Consider the following 21,086-nt stretch of genomic DNA (forward strand, 5'->3'; position numbering starts at 1 on the left):
GCGACCCCGTGTGCGACATTAGGTTGGCCATGTTTTTTAATTTCTATAGCCCCTTCTGGGTTAAGCCAGAGGTTCTTCATCTACAGCATACAGCTTTGTCTTAAGCCCCGAACTAAACAGGCGTGTAGGGACAAACTCAACATTATGTTTTAGAGTGCACAGACATAATAAATTTGCACTGACTCCAAACCATCTGATTCTATTTCTTGTTTGTGTTGTGCTACAAATGTGCGCTTCAGACATAATACAACCTATTCTGAATGGCTGATGCATTCTGGTACGTTCCTCTTTAACAAATATAGGAGACATCCCAAGATGGGAATATCTAACACTGACACTCTCATGCAGGAAGTCATGCATCTAATGAAGTAATACCCGAATGCAAAGAGCAATAATAAACTCAGGAATTGAACATAATATTGTCGGTCCAAACTCCTCTGGCAATACACACACTCATGCACTAAATTGATGGTTCTTGAGACCACTTCAATTAAATGTGTGATCATGTTACAAGTGCTTCGGCATTATCAATTAAATAGCAAGAAGTACAGAGCATGGCTAACAAGTGCAAGGTCATCCACTACTGCAGAGAGTAGATCAACACATGCACACACACACACACACACACACACACACACACACACACACACACACACACACACACACACACACACACACACACACACACACACACACACACACACACACACACACACATAGCCCTTTCAAACACAGAGGAAATCTCCAAAGGTCTCTCAGTAGTGACACCTTTGACTGGCTCAGCTGCCAGCAGTTGTGACACACGAGTCGACGCAGGACGGCAAGAGCAGCCTGATGTTAGGTCACGATATGTTGTCAAAAACACAAACAATAATGACTCATACACTCTTATTCTGCTCTACTACAGTTTGAGATAGAACCTCAATGTTAGACATACTGTGCGCCTTCATTTCTACGGCATTCTACTCTATTCTGTGTTTGCAACATGAATGCATGTTAAGAAGACCCCTGTTTTTATCCCTCGAAAACTAAATACAAGAACTGATCGAAAACTCCCTAGATACTCTCCCAGACCACATTTATATGATTTGCATGAGCACCCCTTTTGAATAGATGATTCACCTTCAATTTGTTGTTCCATTATTTCCAATTAATTTGAGCACAGCGATTGTCTGTGGGCTCGACAGACTGTGAAAAGGAAAGGATTAAAAGTGTGCTGGAAAATAAGAAGATGTGTGTGCCCGGGGCGTGTGTGTGTCACAACCTTCACTATAGAGAATGATTGATATCTGCCTGGCAACCATAACAACCAACAGCTGAACGAAAATTCCTTGCAACCTTTTTCCGGAAGAAAAGGCAAAGGTTTAGCGTTTAAACATTTCCGTTTTCCATAAATACACACAGATTTGTATCTTTGACTCTTCCTAGCCCGATTTAATTCTGGTGAACGTTAAGGATTTTTTCTTTCCGCTAAAAGCCTTGTTCTCGTTGATTCCTCCTTCGTCGGCAGGGTGATCACCATCTATTATCTATTTTTAGACAGCGGTGATTGAAGCGTCTGTAAAATAGGCAATTTTACAGACGCTGAACCCTTATCACTCAGCCGTGGATGGAAAATAACCTGTCCGGGTGAGATGACACCTGTCATGTGAGCATGGAGCGTTGGAACGTGCACATGCATACCTGGGTGCCGAGGTGCATGTGTGCGTGTGTGTGGGTGTGTGTGCATGCTTGTGTGTGTGTCAGTAGCGGGTGGTGTGTTTGGTGTGTGTATCCAAATATCAAAAGGATGTTCCCTGCAAATTTAGATTAAAAAAAAAAAGCCATCAGCTGTCAGCTACAGCACTGCATTAGCATTTGATGGAGATTAAGGTTCACACACCGAGCAGCATATACTACTGTATGTGACAGTTTGTGTGTGTGCATGTGTTTGTGTGTGTGTGTGTTTGCATGTGTGCGTGCAAGTTCTTGAGCGCTTTGGTGTGCCAGCAATTTTCGCCCAACAAAGTTTTCTTCACACTAATTACTCAGTGACTCATCCTTTCAAGAAAGTTGTGCAAAGGTGCAAATTAAGGAATTGCCCAAAAATAGTTAGTCTTCAATGTGGAAGCAAAACCCAAAACCTTCTCTCTCTGGCAGGCAGCTCTGGAAACATTCTCAGTAAAAGCCTAAGTACTGGATACTGTCAGAGAGAATTTCGGTATTTGAATGTCTTTTTGAATATATCAAAATAGACCTGCATTTGAATATCAAACCGACAGTCAGGCTTGAGAGCTTGAGATTGAGTCACAGTGAAACAACAATGTCAATGTCACACCGACATGTCAACACTTACTTTTTTCTAAGAGAAAATAGCAATCAATTCATTGCTTCAACCCACGTACATGTTTCTACATGACCCAAAACAAAATAACACATTTCACTGTGTTGTCCATCAGCCATGGAAATTAAAAAGTATTTTTGTAAAAGTGCCGTTTGAGACATCAATGCACAACCTAATAACAAACTTGTTGTTTGTCCTGCTCTCACACGAATCGACTGTAATTGTGTCTTGACAAGGTATCTTCTCTACTGTGTTGATGAGAGAGGATGTGTAATCATCATAAATATAAATGAATGAATAAATAAATAAATGAATGGTTAAACAATTGCAAAACACCATACAGCCACACAGGTAACAAACGTTTAGCCAATTTAAATTCTTGTGAGTGTGTCTCCTGTTCCCTGTCCAGCCCCTTTCTAGTCCCAGTGTGTGATAGTTCTGTTTGACTTCCCTCCAAACGTGTCCCCCTCTACTCAAACACATCAACCATCTCCCACCACAAAACCTGGTAGATCTCTCCGAAACACACCGGCACCTGTCTGAATAAACATCGGTGTCCCCTCTGTAAAAAACATTTGCAAAAGAGACTTCAAACCTGCTTCAGCTTCTTCAGGTCTTCATCCAACTCCAGATTGTCAAGGATAACGGCCACAAACAGGGAGAGCAGGATCTGAAAGCAGATACAACCCCTACGGTGAGAGAGAACATTTCAAACAAAGGTAGCGCTGAGTTTACAATGTGAGCAGCCTTATTTGTCCTGCAGTATTTTTAGAACGCGCTCTCTGATGTGAGTGATTGTGCGTGTGTGTGTTTGTGTGTAAGAGTCGTGCTTCTTACGAGAGACACCGTGTATGTCTGGTCTAGCTATGTGTGAGTCATTCAGATCCCTCCGAGCTCTCAATAAGGCCTTCCATAACAGAGGGGCCACATACTGAAGACGTCAGCATCTCCCACACGTCTGATCGCGGGCTATAATGGGATTGAAAATAGCTCTCTGCGAAGAATGTGTAGTGCAACAGTGGTGCCAAGAGAAAGCTAGAAAATAATGAAAATATTTGATGAAGTTTGATGAAATAATGAAAATATTTGATGAAGTTTGATGAAATCCAAGTATCAATGTCAGAATGTCTTCTTATTGGCAAAAAGAGTAAAAACAAAAAACAATAATGTAAAGTTAATATCTGCCAGTATCTCGAGATCACTTATTTTTATATGTTTGCCAGAATAGGGTTTTCATGTGACCATCTCGATCAAGATTTTTTTCTTGGTTTAGGATAAATCAAACTTGACGGTCATTTAAGACGAGACTGTCCTGCGGGTTATTTTTTAATTTGGACAGCTTTGACTGGGAGTAAGTGCTCACCAGGGTGGCAAACAGATGGTAGAGGATGAAGTAGATGGCAACCACCGGGGCCCACAGGTGCCCCACGGCCACTAGGGTCTGGTCCATCACGTCTACCCACCCCTCCTGGGTCAGGATCTGGAACATGGACATGAACGCCTGCGAGGAGTGGAGCAAAAGAGCAGTCAGAGTGGCAGGCGCTGCGACCGAGGTATCAGAGAGTGACTCGACAATACAGGGAGTGAGACAGAGAGAGGGGGTGAGGTGAGAGGAGGAGACAGAGAGCGAGAGAGAGAGAGAGAGAGACATACAGACAGAGCGAGAGAGAGATTGAGACAGACAGAGCGAGAGAGAGCGAGAGAGGGCGAGAGAGCGAGAGAAAGAGAGAGAGAGATGATGAGGCGAGAGTAGGAAACAGAAGAGAAACAGAGAGAGAGAGAGACATAGAGGACAAGGAGAGAGTAGGTGACAGTCAGAGACAAAGTGAGAGAGACAAAGACAGAGACAAGAGACAGAGATAAGGACAGGGAAAAGAGAGAGAAAGAAGAGAGAACTAGCTAGTAAGGGAGTGATTTGACATTTTGGAAGCCTCCTTTCCAAAGGAGAACAAATGGGCCCCACACACACAACACACAAACACACACACACAAATCCCCCCTGACCATCTCCCGCTATCTCGCCACCTTGTCCTTGCTGTTCAGAAAGGGGTTAGAAGAAAGTGACAGCAGAGAAGAGGAAAGGAAAGAGAGATACTTTCTATTTTCCATTTGTTTTGTCCAATGTGGCTGTCGCCTACTCTGTGACTGGAGGTCAGATGAAGGTGTGTGCCGTGGCCAGACCCCACTCTGTGGCCCCAGGAATCATAGATGGACAGCCTGAGTTCTCTCTGCATCTCTCTCTCCCTCCAGCCAGAAACAACCCCACCCTCCAAGCCCATCTTCCACACCCGACAATTTGCCCCCCACACACAGAGACCCCCACACACACACACACACACATACACACACATGTACATACACACACACACACACACACACACACACACACACACACACACACACACACACACACACACACACACACACACACACATACACACACACCCTCCCACATTCACACATCCATAAACACCACCACAAACAAATACATCCATCTGCTCCAAACACATACGTTTCCAGAGACAGACGGACAGACAGACATACAGACAGAGAGACAGACAGACATAGGTACAGATAGACGGACAGAGATAGAGAAATAGAGATATAGAGAGATGGCCAGGTAGACATATAGATCCATAGACCAGCAGACAGACAGACAGAAAGACACACATACACACACAAACAAACTCACACGCACACACAAACAGACAGAGTGTGTGCGAGTGAGGCAGGGGGAGCGCGCAACAGCCTCCGAGTGGCATCTGTCTACGAGAGTCCCCCCGTGTCCCCACGGGGCGAAGCAGCAGTGTAATGATGGGGTGAAGGAACGGCGCGGAGGGGAAATAAATAGAAGCCGGGTGGAAGGATGCGGCTAATGAGAGAGAGGGAGGGAGAGGAGCGCACTCAGGAATCAAAGGAGGGGCGGCAGAGGGCTCTGCATCTGTCAACACATTCACGCCCCGTCACGAGCATCTGCGCTCCCCCCCGTCGCTTATGTGTGTGTGTGTGTGTGTGTGTCTGTCTGTGTCTGTGTCTGTGTCTGTGTCTGTGTGTGTGTGTGTGTGTGTGTGTGTGTGTGTGTGTGTGTGTGTGTGTGTGTGCGTGCGCGTGTGTGTTGAGAGGCTTCTATGATGTTTGCATTCGTTTCCCTGGTCTTCCCTCTCTATTAGCATTCTCACTCATTTGGCTTGCATGCTTTATGTTGCGCTGTAAAATAAATGCAACGTATCATTAATTCTGTCCGGAAAAAGGGCGAAGCCAGGGCTTCCTAATTTTTTTGGGGCCCTGTTGCGAGATCTGAAAATCGTTGTGCCGCGAACTTTTTGTGAATCTTCCCCACCTAATCGGCCCATAATGTCATCGACCCGGATGTGATGTGTGTGTCGCACCGCACTAAATGATCGGTCGTCTTTCAGTATATTCACAGGACTGTTTCTAATAAAAAACGCTTATTAAGTTATAGGTCAGCAAGCTCCTGCATTCAGAAATGATTAACTCGTGACGCGTTGCCCATATGTTGGTGGTGGGGATGGTGGTGGTGGTCGTGGTGGTGGTAATGGTGTTGGTGGTGGTGATGGCGGTGGTGGTGAAGATGTTGCTGGTGGTGGTGGTGGTGGTGGTAGTGGTGCTGGTGCTGGTGGTGGTGGTGATGAAGATGATGATGTTGATGATAATGATGGTGGTGGTGGTGATGGTGGTGGCAGTGCTGGTGCTGGTGGGGATGATGGTGGTGGTGGTGGTAATGATGGCGAATAAGATGGTGGTCGTGGAGGGGGGGGGGGGGGTGGTGGTGGTTCCTCACCCTTGGGAAGGTGGTGAAGCGGTCCAGCTCCTCCACGAAGCAGAACATCTGCAGGCTGATGGCCGACATGACGATGAGCAGACTGGCCGTGAACACCACCAGGCTGCCCAGCTTCTTCCCCGGGCCGAAGATCTTGTACACAAAGTCCTCCAGAGCCGGGGAGATCTTTATCAAGCGCACCACGCGGAGCACCTGAAGTGGTGGGGTACACAAGCCAAGCGTCATTACAGCTAAACACCTTGAGGGGTCAAACATGGCGGGGGAATCGCGCCTCTACCTTGTGCTGACATTCATTATCAAAATAAAAAGCCAAGGGGTTGAATAGGAAACATACTGGAAGAGGCTAGTGCTGCATCTGCACTTTGAGACAGTGATTATAATTAAATATCGTAATATGAAAAGCAAACATGGGAGTAACCTATTGATCCGCTATTGATGACAACTGAATGTGTATGGATCGGTACCAGTCGATGGATTCCCAAGTAAATGCCTAGCTTTGTCATGGGGTCCTGAACCCAAATTGTATGCGGTGACAGCACACCCCTACAGGCAAAGCATCTTGGCCAGGTTTTGATCAGGGAGTCCTAAAGTGGCTATTGATCCAGCAATCCACACCTCCATGCCTTTTGCTTACGTTATATTCTTTCCCCCTTAATACTCGGAAGCAAAAGGATGGCTATCTCCGACTAGTGGAATCCATAGCACAATAAGGGCCACTGACCAACACTGCTCTTTAAAGCATCACCTAGAGAGAGTGGAAAAAAGGAAAAAAACACAATAATGGCAAAGAATCCACAATGACAGATGGGGGGGTAGGCTTCTATCAGCAGCGTCTGACACCTCCTGATAACCACTATCAATTTCACAGTGGTGGAGGCCACTTTCCCCATGACTCCCCAAGCCTTCAATACAGGTTTTCTCCTGTATCGTGTGCCTTTTTACCTAAGAACTAGCTTTACCTAAGACGACATAGCAATAGCGTGTGTTTCCATGGTCTGAATAATGTGCCAAATAAAACATCCAGCAGTTCTCGGTTATGTGGAGGGATTCTGAATGGTATATACAGTGTTTTGGAAAGTAGTTAAGGTCAGACACTGGTAATTGTGGAGGGTGGGACTTTAAGAGCACAATGTAGAGGAAAGGGAAGACAATGACCTTTCACGATAGAGACGCCAGATGGCCCAAAGGTGGTGCATAGGCGACATGACATATACACTACAAGCACTATTTAAGGTCTTGTACAGTTTAAACAAGATACTATGCTGTACTTACATATTATGTACGTAATGAGCAATTGTGACATTACTATATGGAATCAAGTCCAAGTTCGCCCCACAATAAGTGAAACAACCCCTGTGACATCGTAAGATACGGGCACAGACTCTGTAGCGATGAGACTAGACAGTAGCCAAAAACCACACCACCAGTCATAAACAGAGCGATAGAAACATGTGGAACAGAAGCCACATATACGTAGCAATTACTGCATGTCAATTTAAATAAGAAACCACTGGTTTGACTAAGAATAGGGTCTGACTCAGTTAAAGGAGTCATGGTTTGACCTTGCCGTAATGAAAAGCATTATGGGAATTAGCATGATGCTCCTCAACAGGTATCTGTCTTTAATGAGCCTTGCGCACGCAAACTGCACTGATCCTGTCTGCCTTTCTCAGCAGCTGCCGTCGTCACACATGCGTGCACACTCACGCTCACATGCACACAGACACACAGACACACAGACACACACACACACATGGGCAAACATACACACCAGTAAATTCAGGCAGACGGCACGCTAACATGTACACACACACACACACACACACACACACACACACACACACACACACACACACACACACACACACACACACACACACACACACACACACACACACACACACACACACACATCATCCAAGGACTGAAAACATCACACATTATTACCCCCACTTAGAGAATGATTAGGACGAGAGAACAGCAGGTGCTGCTTTCTAGCGGCTTCCTGTAAAATTCTCCCATTAAAAATAACAGTGAAGGGTGGCACACGACGCTCCAACTATGCATGCACTCGCCTGGCTTATGCCAGCATTGATGCTGAGCGGCTTCTCAACATTAAAATGCACCACAACAAAGAGCCCCTTCAGGCAGACGTTTATATCGGTTAAAAGTTTCAACATTGGAGATATTTGGTTGTTATTCACGTTTCCACTTCATTCCGTCTGTGCAGGCTTGCCAGCAGCACAGACACGTGGTACGATTGGTTTGCCCTCATTAATACATTTTCACACAATCCACTTCAAGATAACATCAGTCATTATCCACAGTATCTGCTCATTGGAGGAATGATTTGAAGTGTGGATTTTTAATGTCTATATACATTAGGCTCAGACTGAAGTTGTGCGCGTAGTGGGAAGGTGTCTGTGTGTGTTTGCGTGCGTGTGTGTGTGCGTGCGTGCGTGTGTGTATACCTGGAAATAGGTGAACTGAGAGTGATAGAGGTACGGGTAGATGTGCAGCGTGGTCCCCACCACCAGGAGAGACTCAAACTTGTGCAGCGAGGAGCTGATGTAACCCGTGAAGCCCAGACACCAGATCTTCAGCGTTGCCTCCAGGTCAAAGAGCACGGTGAAGGCCACCTGGTTGGAACCAGAATCATCAAGAAATCGTAAACACTGTCCAAACATCTGTCGCGCACATCATCGATCTTATTCATGTTGAATTAATTTTTTTGTATTAGTAATACTCATGTTATTAATTAAACCGGAGTGTCTCCCAGGCGCTAGACTGTTAGGCAGCCCAGGGCTCCTAGCAGGTAAGGACAGGTCAAATCCAGATAATTAATTTCCCGACAGAGATTAATAAAGTGTATCTCTTTCTTCTTCAAATTAGATTAGTTCATCTAACAACTTAATAAGCTTTAAATATTTTAAAAACATTCGAGATGTCGCCTACATTAATGTGGCACTTTCGCAGATTTTAATGTAAATAAAAGACTCTTATCTGTCGTCAAATTATTGAAGTCACCAACCATTAGCATACAGACTACAGATATGTCCAGGTAATATTAAGCTACGAGCTTGTTGAAGTGGTACACATTGTGACTTTAAGACAGACATGGATCCAGCAGCAAACATACAGCCTGCAGAATGAGGATGAACGAGGATAGCATAGTGAAGTGATGTTGCAAAGTGATGTTAATGGCGCTTAGCACTCGCACACTGATAACAAATACAAATGTACGAGCAGAGGAAGTCAGAAGCAAAAAGGAGATCGGAACCCTCCCAACGATATACAATATACACGAACGATGTACACACGTAATTGACGTTTCAGTTGCACAGCTGGGGAAGTCTAGTGTATGTGTGCGTGGGTGTGTGTGTGTGTGTGTGGGTGTGGATGTTTGTGTTTCAATTAAACAGTGTGTCAGACTATGTTTACTTTTGCGTGCCTGTTTGGGTGTCGGATAGAAAGAGATAAAGGGAGGGTTCTCTGTCGCTCTCCTTTAGGCCATCTTTGTCTCTCTGTCTCTCTGTCTCTCTCTGTCTCTCACCCCCTGCATGTTGATGGGCAACACGTGCAGGCACAGGCACACACACACACACACACACACACACACACACACACACACACACACACACACACACACACACACACACACACACACACACACACACACACACACACACACACACAAACCCTATGAAAGCTGTATGAAAACTCCCCCAATAGAACACGCAGGTGGGTGGAGGCCAGTGGTCTGGTGGAGTGTTGAAGTGGAGGTTGTGACAGGTGGAGCAGTGGTGGAGAAGGATGTGTGGGGGGGGGGACAGGAGGGGAGGGGATGGGGGGGGGGGGGAAGTGTGTGACAGCAACACAGAACTCACCTCTGCCAGGTAAAACTCATCGTAGTGCCGGCGGTGGTTCTCGCCTTTGTAATAGTTGCTAGCGGCAACGATGACGTCCACGGCGACCATGCTCAGGATGAACATGTGGAACACGGAGGAGCGCATCAGTTGCTGTGGAAACAGGGAGCGCCGTCCAATCAGAATCAGTGTCGATTGTCAACGGCATTGCAAAAGAGGAAGTGGGCGGGCATCACAAATTAACAACCATTGTGATCGGATTGACATTTGCATACTTGTTGTGGGTCCTTTTGTTCGGCCCTTTCTTTTTTTACTAAGCCATATCAACGTTTCCAATGCAGTGTGTTTTCTGAATGAGGGGCGTTAATCAAACAGGCACAGTGACTACACCACACTGAGATAGATTGAATGAGTCTGAATAGCAGTTAAGGACCGAGAAATGTGAGATTGCAGAATTCTGTCGCCCCATTCCCTGTAGGGATTTATTTTTTGCTCCCTCTCCATCTAGACGAGTGTACATTAATCAAGCCCCTTCTTCTCTCCGGATTCCATGACGAAATCAGGACCCACGGTTGGCTTGAAGCTGTGTTTGAGTTCACTATAGTTTACCCCCTCTTAGGGTGACAAATTCAATTTCCTATCTGCTTTTTAATTTGCTCAAGGTGGGTTAGTGAGTGTATTACAAACTAAACTAACAAGATTAAAGGAGCCTTAGGCTACGTTGCAAACAATCAAGCAAAAACATGACCAGGGTTACACCTTGAAGAATCAGTATGCACATAGTCATTTTTAATGATGGAAACAGAGAGATGGAGACAGAGAGGGAGGCGGGTGGAGGGTTAGACACATAGTTTAATAAATTCAGTTGAATTGAATGTGTTTAAGTGTGCGTGCGTGAGTGTGCGTGTGCGTGCGTGAGTGCGCGTGTGTGTGCGTGCGTGTGTGTTTTTGTGTGTATATTGTGGTATGAAAGCCTCCGGATAGGCAGTCTCTTATTGTATGTGACAACAGACAGGGGAGAGCTGTCGGCTAAACTACAGGGAATGAAAAGCAATCAGAGCGCTTTCATTGGTTAGTAGCTGCAACCGCCATCCAGGACGGCAGAATCAGTGTATATTCAGACATCCTGAATCAAAGCAGGAAAGAAAGGAGCGGAAATAAACCTATGTTATTTCCCTAGAGCCCCACAATGGTATTGAACGTCCGAAAACAAAACAGAGGTGCATGCGCAACTGTGGGACAAATTGGGAGGCGTCCCCATAAAAGCAAACCACAAACACAATCCAGGACAGAGAACAGAAAATAAACGTGATTTAGATAATTCTTGTCACGTTAATTTGATCTACAATTCATGTATCAAACATTTTACATGCCAGGTTTTGAATATCAGATGATAAAATGCAAGGGGGAAATTAAAAGTGGAGTAACCATATTGCGAATGTTTTCACCATCATTCATGTCTTCAGGATGTTTGAGGGAACAGCTTGTGCGTGGGAAGGATCTCCCTCACATTCAAATGGACAAGTGTAAGTTTGATGGGGGTAGGAGGATTGCTCATATCTAAGGTAAAGACAAGACCAAAAAAAACAGCAAGGCGTTGAAATGCTCAAAGTGATAGCCGCTGTTACGAGCCTCGCTCAGTCGATCCGTTCTACCTTCTAACACTGCACCAATTAAAGTTTAAGCTAAATTTAAATGACGATAACTGTGCACCTTTAGGGGATTCATGGAACAGTCAGTGAGGGATAAAAAGGAGAGAGAGAGAGAGAGAGAGAGAGAGAGAGAGAGAGAGAGAGAGAGAGAGAGAGAGAGAGAGAGAGAGAGAGAGAGAGAGAGAGAGAGAGAGAGAGAGAGAGAGAGAGAGAGAGAGAGAGAGAGAAAGAGAGAGAGAGAAGAGAAGAGAGGGAACTCAGAAGGCTGTTCTGCAGAGGATAAACAGGAACAGTGACCATCATCTCAAAGGCCTTAGAGTCTGCCACGTTTTTTATAGCTTGGCTTAATGTATGCGCAAACACACACACACACACACACACGCACGCGCACACACGCGCGCCACACACACACAGACTGGTTATGGACTCTGGAGCTTGTGAGTGACATTGGATGTGACAAAGCAGTTTGACATTTTCAGCTACCAGACGCTTCCCTCCCATGGGTGTTACGGCTGAAAGGAGTTTTGTGATACTGTGTCTATGTACATAAGAAAGAGGGGCAGAGGGATAAGTAAAGAAAACTAGGAAAAACCGCAAGTAGTCAGAACGTGTGTGTGTGTGTGTGTGTGTGTGTGTGTGTGTGTGTGTGTGTGTGTGTGTGTGTGTGTGTGTGTGTGTGTGTGTGTGTGTGTGTGTGTGTGTGTGCGTTTGCGTGCGTGCCACGACTGTGCCCCACGGGTCAACATCTTAAAATATGAATACACAACGAAATGGCCCATTTCCGACTACACCAATCAAATACCTGACATCGAGCAACCATCTCCCAAAGGAAATGCATTCAGATTCTGAGAATGCCGCTTTCTCCCTGGACAACACCTTTATTTACATCCTATTTGATCAGCCTCTAAAGACTGTGAAGAAACCCTACCGTTTATTCCCCATACTCTCTTGAGGACTATAGCACTAAAAAGCATTGAACGCCTCACAAAACTGCAACCCAAGAAAACTATTTCCTAACATAGAACCACAACATCCAGAAATAGCCTGGGGTAAACAAAAACAAACAAACAACCCCCCTCTATATCTCACCTACTACACTGCAAAGGACTTAAGGTGATGCGCACTTCACCGGATAATGCAGTCAGACAACTCCTGAGGTGAGGTGGCCTAGTTGATTTCGAGGGCACCGACGCACGGTGTATGGGCGGATGTCAAAATCCATTTAACAGCGCAATGGCGGACAAGATGGCGCACCTCGGTCGTTTGATGTTTCTTTGAAAAAACCTTCTCCTCTTGCATGATGGATGCAGCATATTAGTCCTGCCTTTGGCTGGGCCTTTGATACGCCAGGTGCTCGACTACATATGCACAGAGTCACAAGCACGCACGTACACCGAGACACACACAGACCCACGCACACACATACACAGATGTTGGGGTGTCACACATTGACACCAGGAGCCACAAACAGCGTGCGGCGTGTGGGTTGGTTCTAGGCCTGGAAGGCATCCAAATGATGCTGGCATCTTTCTATCTTTAAGCAGGAGGCAAACCGCCCCCGGATGTATTAACAAGCACGATACGTTCATGTCATGTTAAACACATGATTCTCTGGTGACCCAGACATGTTGTATGCCCTGGTCACTTATGCTAGAGGATAGTCTACTCTAGTGGTTTGAGTGTACTTGACTGCCATCCTAAAGGTTCGTGGTTCAACTCCAATATCAGCAGCCTTCCTGTATGCATCGTTGTGCAAGATCATAGCCTCCAGCTGCTCATTGATGACACGTATATAAAATCTGTATTCAATGAAGAATTAATGCATCCTGAGGCGTAGAAACATACGGACCCCTGCTATAATTCACCCTTAATAAAATATTATATTGGACACATTAAATAGGCCTAACAAAAATCTTTTTATCGCAGCAAATGTACCTTGCAGGCCTATAACAAGATGGTAACACACTGCGTTGCTTTCAGAGCACATCTTAAAATGTCAATCCAAGGTTGCATAAGGTAGTAACTAAGTGGTCCCTCATAGTTGACGAGTCACTTGTCTTTTAGCTGACTAAAGTTTGTGTGAGTCGAGTAGTTGCTTTTTTTAAAGTTTCTTATGAAAAGCGCATGCCGTCATGGTTTTGATAGAGTCTCGCCAGGTGTCATCGCTTTAAAACTGAAATAGCTTTGTTCGGCGACCTTAACCGGTAGTTTCACCGGATTTGCTAAGTTTTACAATGACCGCCAACCAGCAACGTCCTGAATCAAGACCGAAAGTGAAATGCAAAGCAGGAAAGTGCTTCAGTGTGGTTGTGTAATTGAAGAATGAAGGATCTCAATAGCAGCTCATGTAGTTTCAAAGTGTTATTTTTAAGGAACAATGAATGTGGATGTTGAACGAATATTGGTTCTCCTAATAACAACGATCTGACGAGGGGGACTAAAGACGTGATCAACGGTAAGGGTTCCTGTGTGTCTAGCGTTGTGTGCCTGCTGAGAAGATGGGGCTTCCAAGCAGCAATGCTCTCCATACAGCCATTGTTTATACACAATAGGAGAACTACAAAGTATCCTGCCCTAAACAGCAGCCCAGCTAAAGCGCAATTAAACTGAAAACTTCTCACGATGCAAAATGCCCCTGATAATTGTTACAATAAAAAAGCAGGTAAGAAGTCTACTCTGTTGCTGTACAACATTAGAAAGCAGTTATATCTGTAAAATGCATAGAATACATTTAACAACTACTATTACAACGCAAAATGTTTTTGTTGTTCTTTAAGTACCAAATAAGAAGCGAGTAAGCCTATCTGATCACAGTTTTGGGGTATTTCTTGCATCCCTAATAGTTAATTAGTTTATGACTGTAGACAAATAATGGTCAGGATTGATTTGTTATTGTCGAATAACAAACAACTTAGTCTGAGACAGGCCTAGCATGTCCTTTAAGGGTGCTAAATAACACATTGGATTGGTGAAGAGCTCCATGAGATGTTGAAATAAATCCATCTGTACCAATATGATACATTTTGATCATTTCATCCTGTGTGATTATCTGCAACCTGTTACCAAATCTAGTTATACTAAGAGAGAGGGGGGGGGGGGGGGGAGACATACATAGCCATGATTGCATCCTCCTTCTGTTCTCCCCAGAAGGATGCCAAGGAGGACAAATGCTCATTCTGCTGGCACCGGAGATAGGAGTGGTACATCAGGACATGCCTAGCAATGGATACCATATACTTGGCAAGACTCGCCAACTTGCAAGTTTTCACACAGGAACTGTCACCAACAGACTGAGCTATGTTCAGACACTAACTTCTGCTACTGTTTTTGTGTCTCCCGTTTTGGCTTTCCCCATCTTGTTTACCAAGATTCTGAGGAAACGTGTAGGATTACAGATTTCCGCTGAAGTTCTCAGTTGACTTATCTTGTTAGTTTACTTTGCAGATTGGCCGAGAGGAAATAGTCACGCGTCTGAAAATAGGATCTGATCAGATAAAAACATAATTTTGGAAAGCGTCAATAATGTCATGTCTGACTCAGTATTATTTGTGTTGTTTAGTTTCCATTCTCCACCATTTCCTTAGACCGTTCCCCTTACTCACCTCCTTTGTAGCCCTGATCGGCTCTTCATATTTTCCATGTCCCTTATGTCCTTGTGGTTCTCTAGTTGTTAGTGTTTCCTGCAAGTTCGGGGGACAGAGATGTTTGAGTTTCTATATTTCCCGAGCACTTGTCTGCGTTTGGATCCTATCGCTTTTGTTCCTGGTGCCCCGCCAGCGCTGGTCGTGAGAGATACGACGTAACAATTATAGGTAGGACAATTGTATAATATCCAAAAAATAAAAATGGTGCATAATACAGCCTCACGATTACATAAGTTGCATAATATGCACTCAGTTAATGTTGCAGAGAGTTAACTTAACTATTAGAATTGGCCCACAGTGTTACTCAAAGCCAAAGAAGGTGTGCTAAAGGGAGAAGGTAGCAGATGTCTCCACTTGAAGGTCCTCTATGCTCATTTGATGTTCCCGCAGGCTGCCATTAGGTCTTGTAATCATTAAAATGAGATGAGACCTTTAGAGACTTTCAGAGAAGAAGGTCTTCCCAATTCTGAGTTGATGTAATTAAAAACTACTGGGTGACATAATTATTTTGAAGAAAACATAAATAATTGATGATTATTTCGAAGATATTACAAGAGATATTTTGTGCGACAAAATGACGAAACAAAAAAATGTCCTCATCCAGACAATAATTTGAGACACACTAAAAACCTATATAATTATCAGTTATGAGGAAATTAACATTTATATTACATTCTCTATTGCCATGCTACATTATTCCAGGGCTGTAGGTAACGACTGGGGAATTGTCAATTTAATAAAAAAATGCCATGGCCTCCTTAGTCCTTTCTAATATTAGCATCAAGCTAATATCAGGGGTAAGGAGTTCATAAGAAAGTGAATCTACAGCTAACTCTCCCATCACCACTGTGTGGGGGTGTGGGTCCTGAGGGGGGGGGGGGGGGGCAAGGTTGGACTCCCAGGGCTCAGTCTACGTTCTGACTGGAGATGGCTGACTCACACCTTCTGCTGGGAAACGCTTTCATAATAAAACCTGACCCGCTCTGCTGCCTCCAGACATCCCTAAAGCCACTGACGATAGTCTCTCTCCCTCTCTCTCTCTCTGACACCTCTGCCTCTGGCTGTCTGTTTGGATAGGTCTGTACCTTTAGAGATAGCAGCGTTTTTGGGTTCAATATAATTCTCACAATGTCACAATAGCAAATGCTGGCCATGGCAATACCTGTGTTGGAACAGTTTTGGTCTCGCGGCCTGTGCCACAGGATTTCCCAACCTACCACAATGTGTTTTTTTTTGTTTGTTTGTGGTTATGTTTTTATCTGCAGGCTTCATTGCTTTGTCAGTGCAAAGCTGATGCGGTAGAATAAACCACCCGGCTCAAGTATCACTATGAAAACGAGGGAATAAATCAATGCTATTGTGTCAAATACCCAAACGCCTTAAGTCAGAAGCCAACACTTACATCATAGTATCGTGCCTTCTTCTACTCTCCGTCTTTCTTTCTACTGTACCGGTACTTCCTTGTTTTTCAAACCCTCCATACCCAAAAAGACTGACCTTAAACCCAACGCCCCCTCTGTGTGGATACGTGTGTGTGCGAGGGTGCGTGCGTGTGTGCGTGCGTGGGTGCGTGTGTGACTGCCCCGTGGATGTGCGAGCATGTACACGATGTGCGAAATGCTCATTAGCATCGGGCTAGCGAGACGTGTCGCAGAGGGCAGCGTACGAGGGCAGGATGTAAGTGTTATGGGTCGAGGGGTTATAAACATCCTCCATCCAAGAGGAGATGAGGCAGAGGGGTGGGTAGGGGTCATGAACCTGGTCCCCCAGTCCCTTGGCCTGCAGGACCTGCCCGGTGAGCTCCTAGATTATTCCTCTCCAGGGATGATCCTCCCGGGTTGGAGGATCACAGAGTTGAGGGAGGTCAGCGTGGAGTGGAGTGGAGTGGAGACGGTAGTAGTGACACACTGCTCAGTCAAATCTCTATAATTATATACAGTCAATGCACTATATATGTATATAAAGAATGCTACATGAATGCAATATGTATGTGGGGTATACACTAGGATTTATATTGATCGAATGCAGGATTATTTTGAATTGTGGTAATGTTTCTCTCCGCCTCTTTTGATCACAGTCTCTCCATCCATCTCACTCTCCCTCCTCCGCATAGCTGATTTTCACAAGCCTTTGACTGATTAGAAGAAAACTAGTGTTAATTGTATTTATTTTAGTTTGGAGGGGTGGCTTGTGGCGGTGGGGGGTGTGGGGTTGAGTTTCTTAATAGGATCAGCGTACCTTTGCGTTCCTAAATAAAAACTTTCTTTCGGATCAGCCACTCATATTTTGTAGTCTTCAGAGGACACTCCCTAAATGAATTGACAAGCAAAGGTCTTTGCAGGTAGCAAATCAGTTTTGCAATCTGAGTTGTAATTATGGTAAAGCGACACACCAGGGGCTAATTAGGAGACCATGCATGTGGGAACAGATACAGGAAGTCTCATTAACCTCTGCGGGTCTATAGAGCGACCAGAAGAGCTATGGGGAAATCGAAAGAAAAACTACGACTCAAAATCTGTCGTTTTTGCGGTGAACCCATGACAAGAGTAGACAAAGAAAAAAGTAAATTCCCCAAAAAGGCGACTAAAATATAAATTATTATTAATTTAATTAACATCTTAAAAGGTGCCTGGAAAGGTTGACAAGCTATTATTTGAGTGGAATTTGTCAGTAATGGCATTATAGCAATCCAGCAGCTATTAGTGGGTGAAATGCACTTTGAGAATATTCGTTTTGAGTTGACTGCGCCTGTCTCTGTGTGAGTCCATTTTGATTTTAGACTGCTGCCAGCTTTTTTAATATGTATTTTTCATTTATCTTTATGCTTTCTTCATGACATATACAGTGACAGTTAGACAGGAAGGAAAGGGCGAGAGAGGGGAGGGCAGGAAGCAAATGACCACGGGCAGGAATCAAACAAGGGTCGCTGTCGTAAGGACTGAGCCTTAATGGGTACACACCCCTCCCAGCTCGTTTCTGATCAATCAGGGCAGTGATTGGCTCTGGGAATCCATTCTGCTGGTCAAACACAGGTGCTTGAAATGTGCTACTTCTAAACGGCAGATAAAAGTATAGGGAGAGAGGGAGCAGAGTGAAAGGGGACATTTTCGGGGCTGGTAAATTGGTAAACATTACCCTCTCCTGCTCGTTTCTGCTCTCTTTCTCTTAACAACCCTCGAATCTTACCGACAGCACCTTTAAAGAGTTAAGTAGTTCATTACTCCACTGTTAGACCAACAGTGGAGAACAGGACCTATGCTACGAGGGGCTATTTTGGTTCCTCATGAGGGGCACGGGGGCTGACCGTGGAGAGGAGGGGAGGTGCCGTTTCCACTCTGTCTCCAAGAAGAGCAGGTGGCTAATCAATTTTGTGTTCTCAACCCGCTGCAGCCCACTGGACATAGACAGAGCTAACGGATGACCGAGCCAGAGAAACTGAACCCACGCCGGGGCAGACAAGACACCAGACAGACGGACGGACGTCACCACCGGAGACGCACAGAGAGAGGATAGATGCACGCATGAAACGAAAGAATATGCAGAGGCAGCGTCGGGACGGCCAGACAGACCAGCAGGCAGACACCACAGGGGACTTACTTAATAACGCACTACTGTGTTGCTGGGGTGAAGACAGACCTGTGGCTGAATGAAGAGTCGAGTGGACAGCTATGGTGTGTGTGTGAGGGGGGGTGGGGGGGGAGCAACAGAAGTAGCGGTGGAGGCAAGCCTGTCTGAGTGGAGCTCCCGCACCTGCCAGCCCCTGAAACATTTTAATCATCTGATGGCCAATTACTCCCGAGGCTGGCAGAGCAGAACCAAACCTCCCAATTTACTGCCTCCCCTCCTCCACCCTCCTCCTCAAAACACACACACACACACACACACACACACACACACACACACACACACACACACACACACACACACACACACACACACACAGACACAGACACAGACACACACAAACACAAACACATGCAGAAATGGCCATCCAATCTGGAGGTACACCACCTGTCGGTCTGCCTGGCTTCCCTATGCCTGTCTGCTCTGGGTTTGCCGCCTCGCCCTGTTCCTTCTATAGGACGGGGTAAGGTGATGCCCGGTATTAATTGGGTGTAGGCATTCAGTCATCTAACTAGAATTAGAGGAGTCGCTGAATGTATGTATGCATTTCTGACTGCCCTTTGATAACTTTCAACGGCCGTATATCTCATCGATCTCAGACTGAGCGGGTGTATCGCTCAAGGAGGTGCAGTTGTTTTTGAGGAGTGGCTCTCCAGAAAGCTGCAAGCAGCCATACGTGAGGCAGAGCAACCAGCCGGTCTGAACAGGCCCGTTTTGAAAGGGCACTGCACGGGTCTGAATGAATTCCCCATCATAATTATGAAGAGTTGGATTGTTTCAGGCACTTACCAATGAGAGCAGTTCAAATAAAGTATGACACGATACAAATCACACTCACACACAAGGACGCACACGCACACGCACAGACACACACTCTAATCTATACTAATGGGTGCACTTTCATGCCAGTCTCAATCCTGTCCCAGCAATTCCTGACCTTGGCAGTGGGAGGAAATAACTCACAGTATGTCTTCAATTTATATCTATAAAAACAAAGCTGACCGTTGGAGCTGCACCTGGGCCGGCCACAAGTCAATGGGAGTTAAGGAGAAGGGCTGACCACTGAGTGACCGACTATTATTGGAGGAAACGATTACTGCCTCTGTCAAAGAATGATGTGCAAGAGGCAAGAAGATGACGGCTGTCAAGGCACACACCAACACACACACCCACACACACACACACACACACACACACACACACACACACACACACAAGAATAGAGGAGATATTTAAGTTGGAATAATTGCATGTCTGATTCAACGCGCTACGGATGTGGCAGATGATCAATAGCAAGGCTTTTTAAATTGGGATATTAATTTGGTCGGGGGCTGAAAGAAAATGTCAATGCGCGATATGATAAACTGTTGAATCGATAAGCTGTGTGCTTTGAATGTATTGATAATGGGCCCAACCCACTCCCCACCCCCACCAAACACATTCGCTGTGATCATGAGAATCATTGTTCAGGTTTAAAATAGTCTTATAGCAAAAAACCCATCACTGCCTTATGTATTGATCCGACGATGTACAGCCCTGAAGTCCCCAATCACATATCAACAAGTGCACGCACTGCTACACTCTCAGACATTGCACTGTTACAAAGAACCTGACACAACTTCTACTTACCACCGATGGTTATAGTATGGTCACATTAAACATTAACATTCAACAGTACTCCAATAAAAGAGGTCTTATTCAGGGGGCCACTATTCATCGAAATAAGATTCGGGAATTGTTTAAAAAGCCTACATCCGTCTCTATTTACTCAGCTTATTATTTTGGTCGCCTGGCAACCGCAGGCGACCAAACGGCCCTTAAACGGCCCAGACTACGGTTTGAGATGTGGCGCTGTGTGGTACCCTGTGGCCTAACGGATCCGCGATGGGGACGTGCACTGCATTTGAGTTTTCCTTCCCGGAGGGCGTGTGATGGAGTGATGGAGAGATGGAGCCACACTCTAGGGAGGAAGTCGGTCGTGTTTACCCCTCGGGTTATGCCCCTGTCTGGATACCCTCTCCCAACCACCCCCCGGTTGACGAGTCTCTAGGGGGCGTGCACGCCGCTAAACTGGGACGGCTGAATAACCCCCCCCTCCCTCCACTCCTCCAAACAAACGCACCTCACTGTGCACCTGTCGGGTCTGGGTGTATGAAACAGCATCTGTGCAACTAT

At 45.4% G+C, this 21,086-nt stretch overlaps 1 protein-coding gene across 1 annotated transcript in view; it reads right to left on the reverse strand.

Moving 5' to 3' along the window:
* nalcn (sodium leak channel, non-selective) overlaps window positions 1-21,086 on the reverse strand; it is a 70,224-nt gene that overhangs the window by 30,525 nt on the left and 18,613 nt on the right. The window contains exons 13-17 of the mRNA XM_056580279.1: window positions 10,013-10,144; window positions 8,597-8,764; window positions 6,126-6,317; window positions 3,687-3,824; window positions 2,919-2,993 (exon numbers count right to left, since the gene is read on the reverse strand). Of these exons, the coding sequence (XP_056436254.1) occupies window positions 2,919-2,993; window positions 3,687-3,824; window positions 6,126-6,317; window positions 8,597-8,764; window positions 10,013-10,144 (705 nt within the window). The remainder of the gene's footprint in view (window positions 1-2,918; window positions 2,994-3,686; window positions 3,825-6,125; window positions 6,318-8,596; window positions 8,765-10,012; window positions 10,145-21,086) is intronic.

The sequence above is a fragment of the Gadus chalcogrammus genome, chromosome 20 (assembly GCF_026213295.1).
Source record: "Gadus chalcogrammus isolate NIFS_2021 chromosome 20, NIFS_Gcha_1.0, whole genome shotgun sequence".
In the NCBI taxonomy this organism is placed as follows: Eukaryota; Metazoa; Chordata; class Actinopteri; order Gadiformes; family Gadidae; genus Gadus; species Gadus chalcogrammus.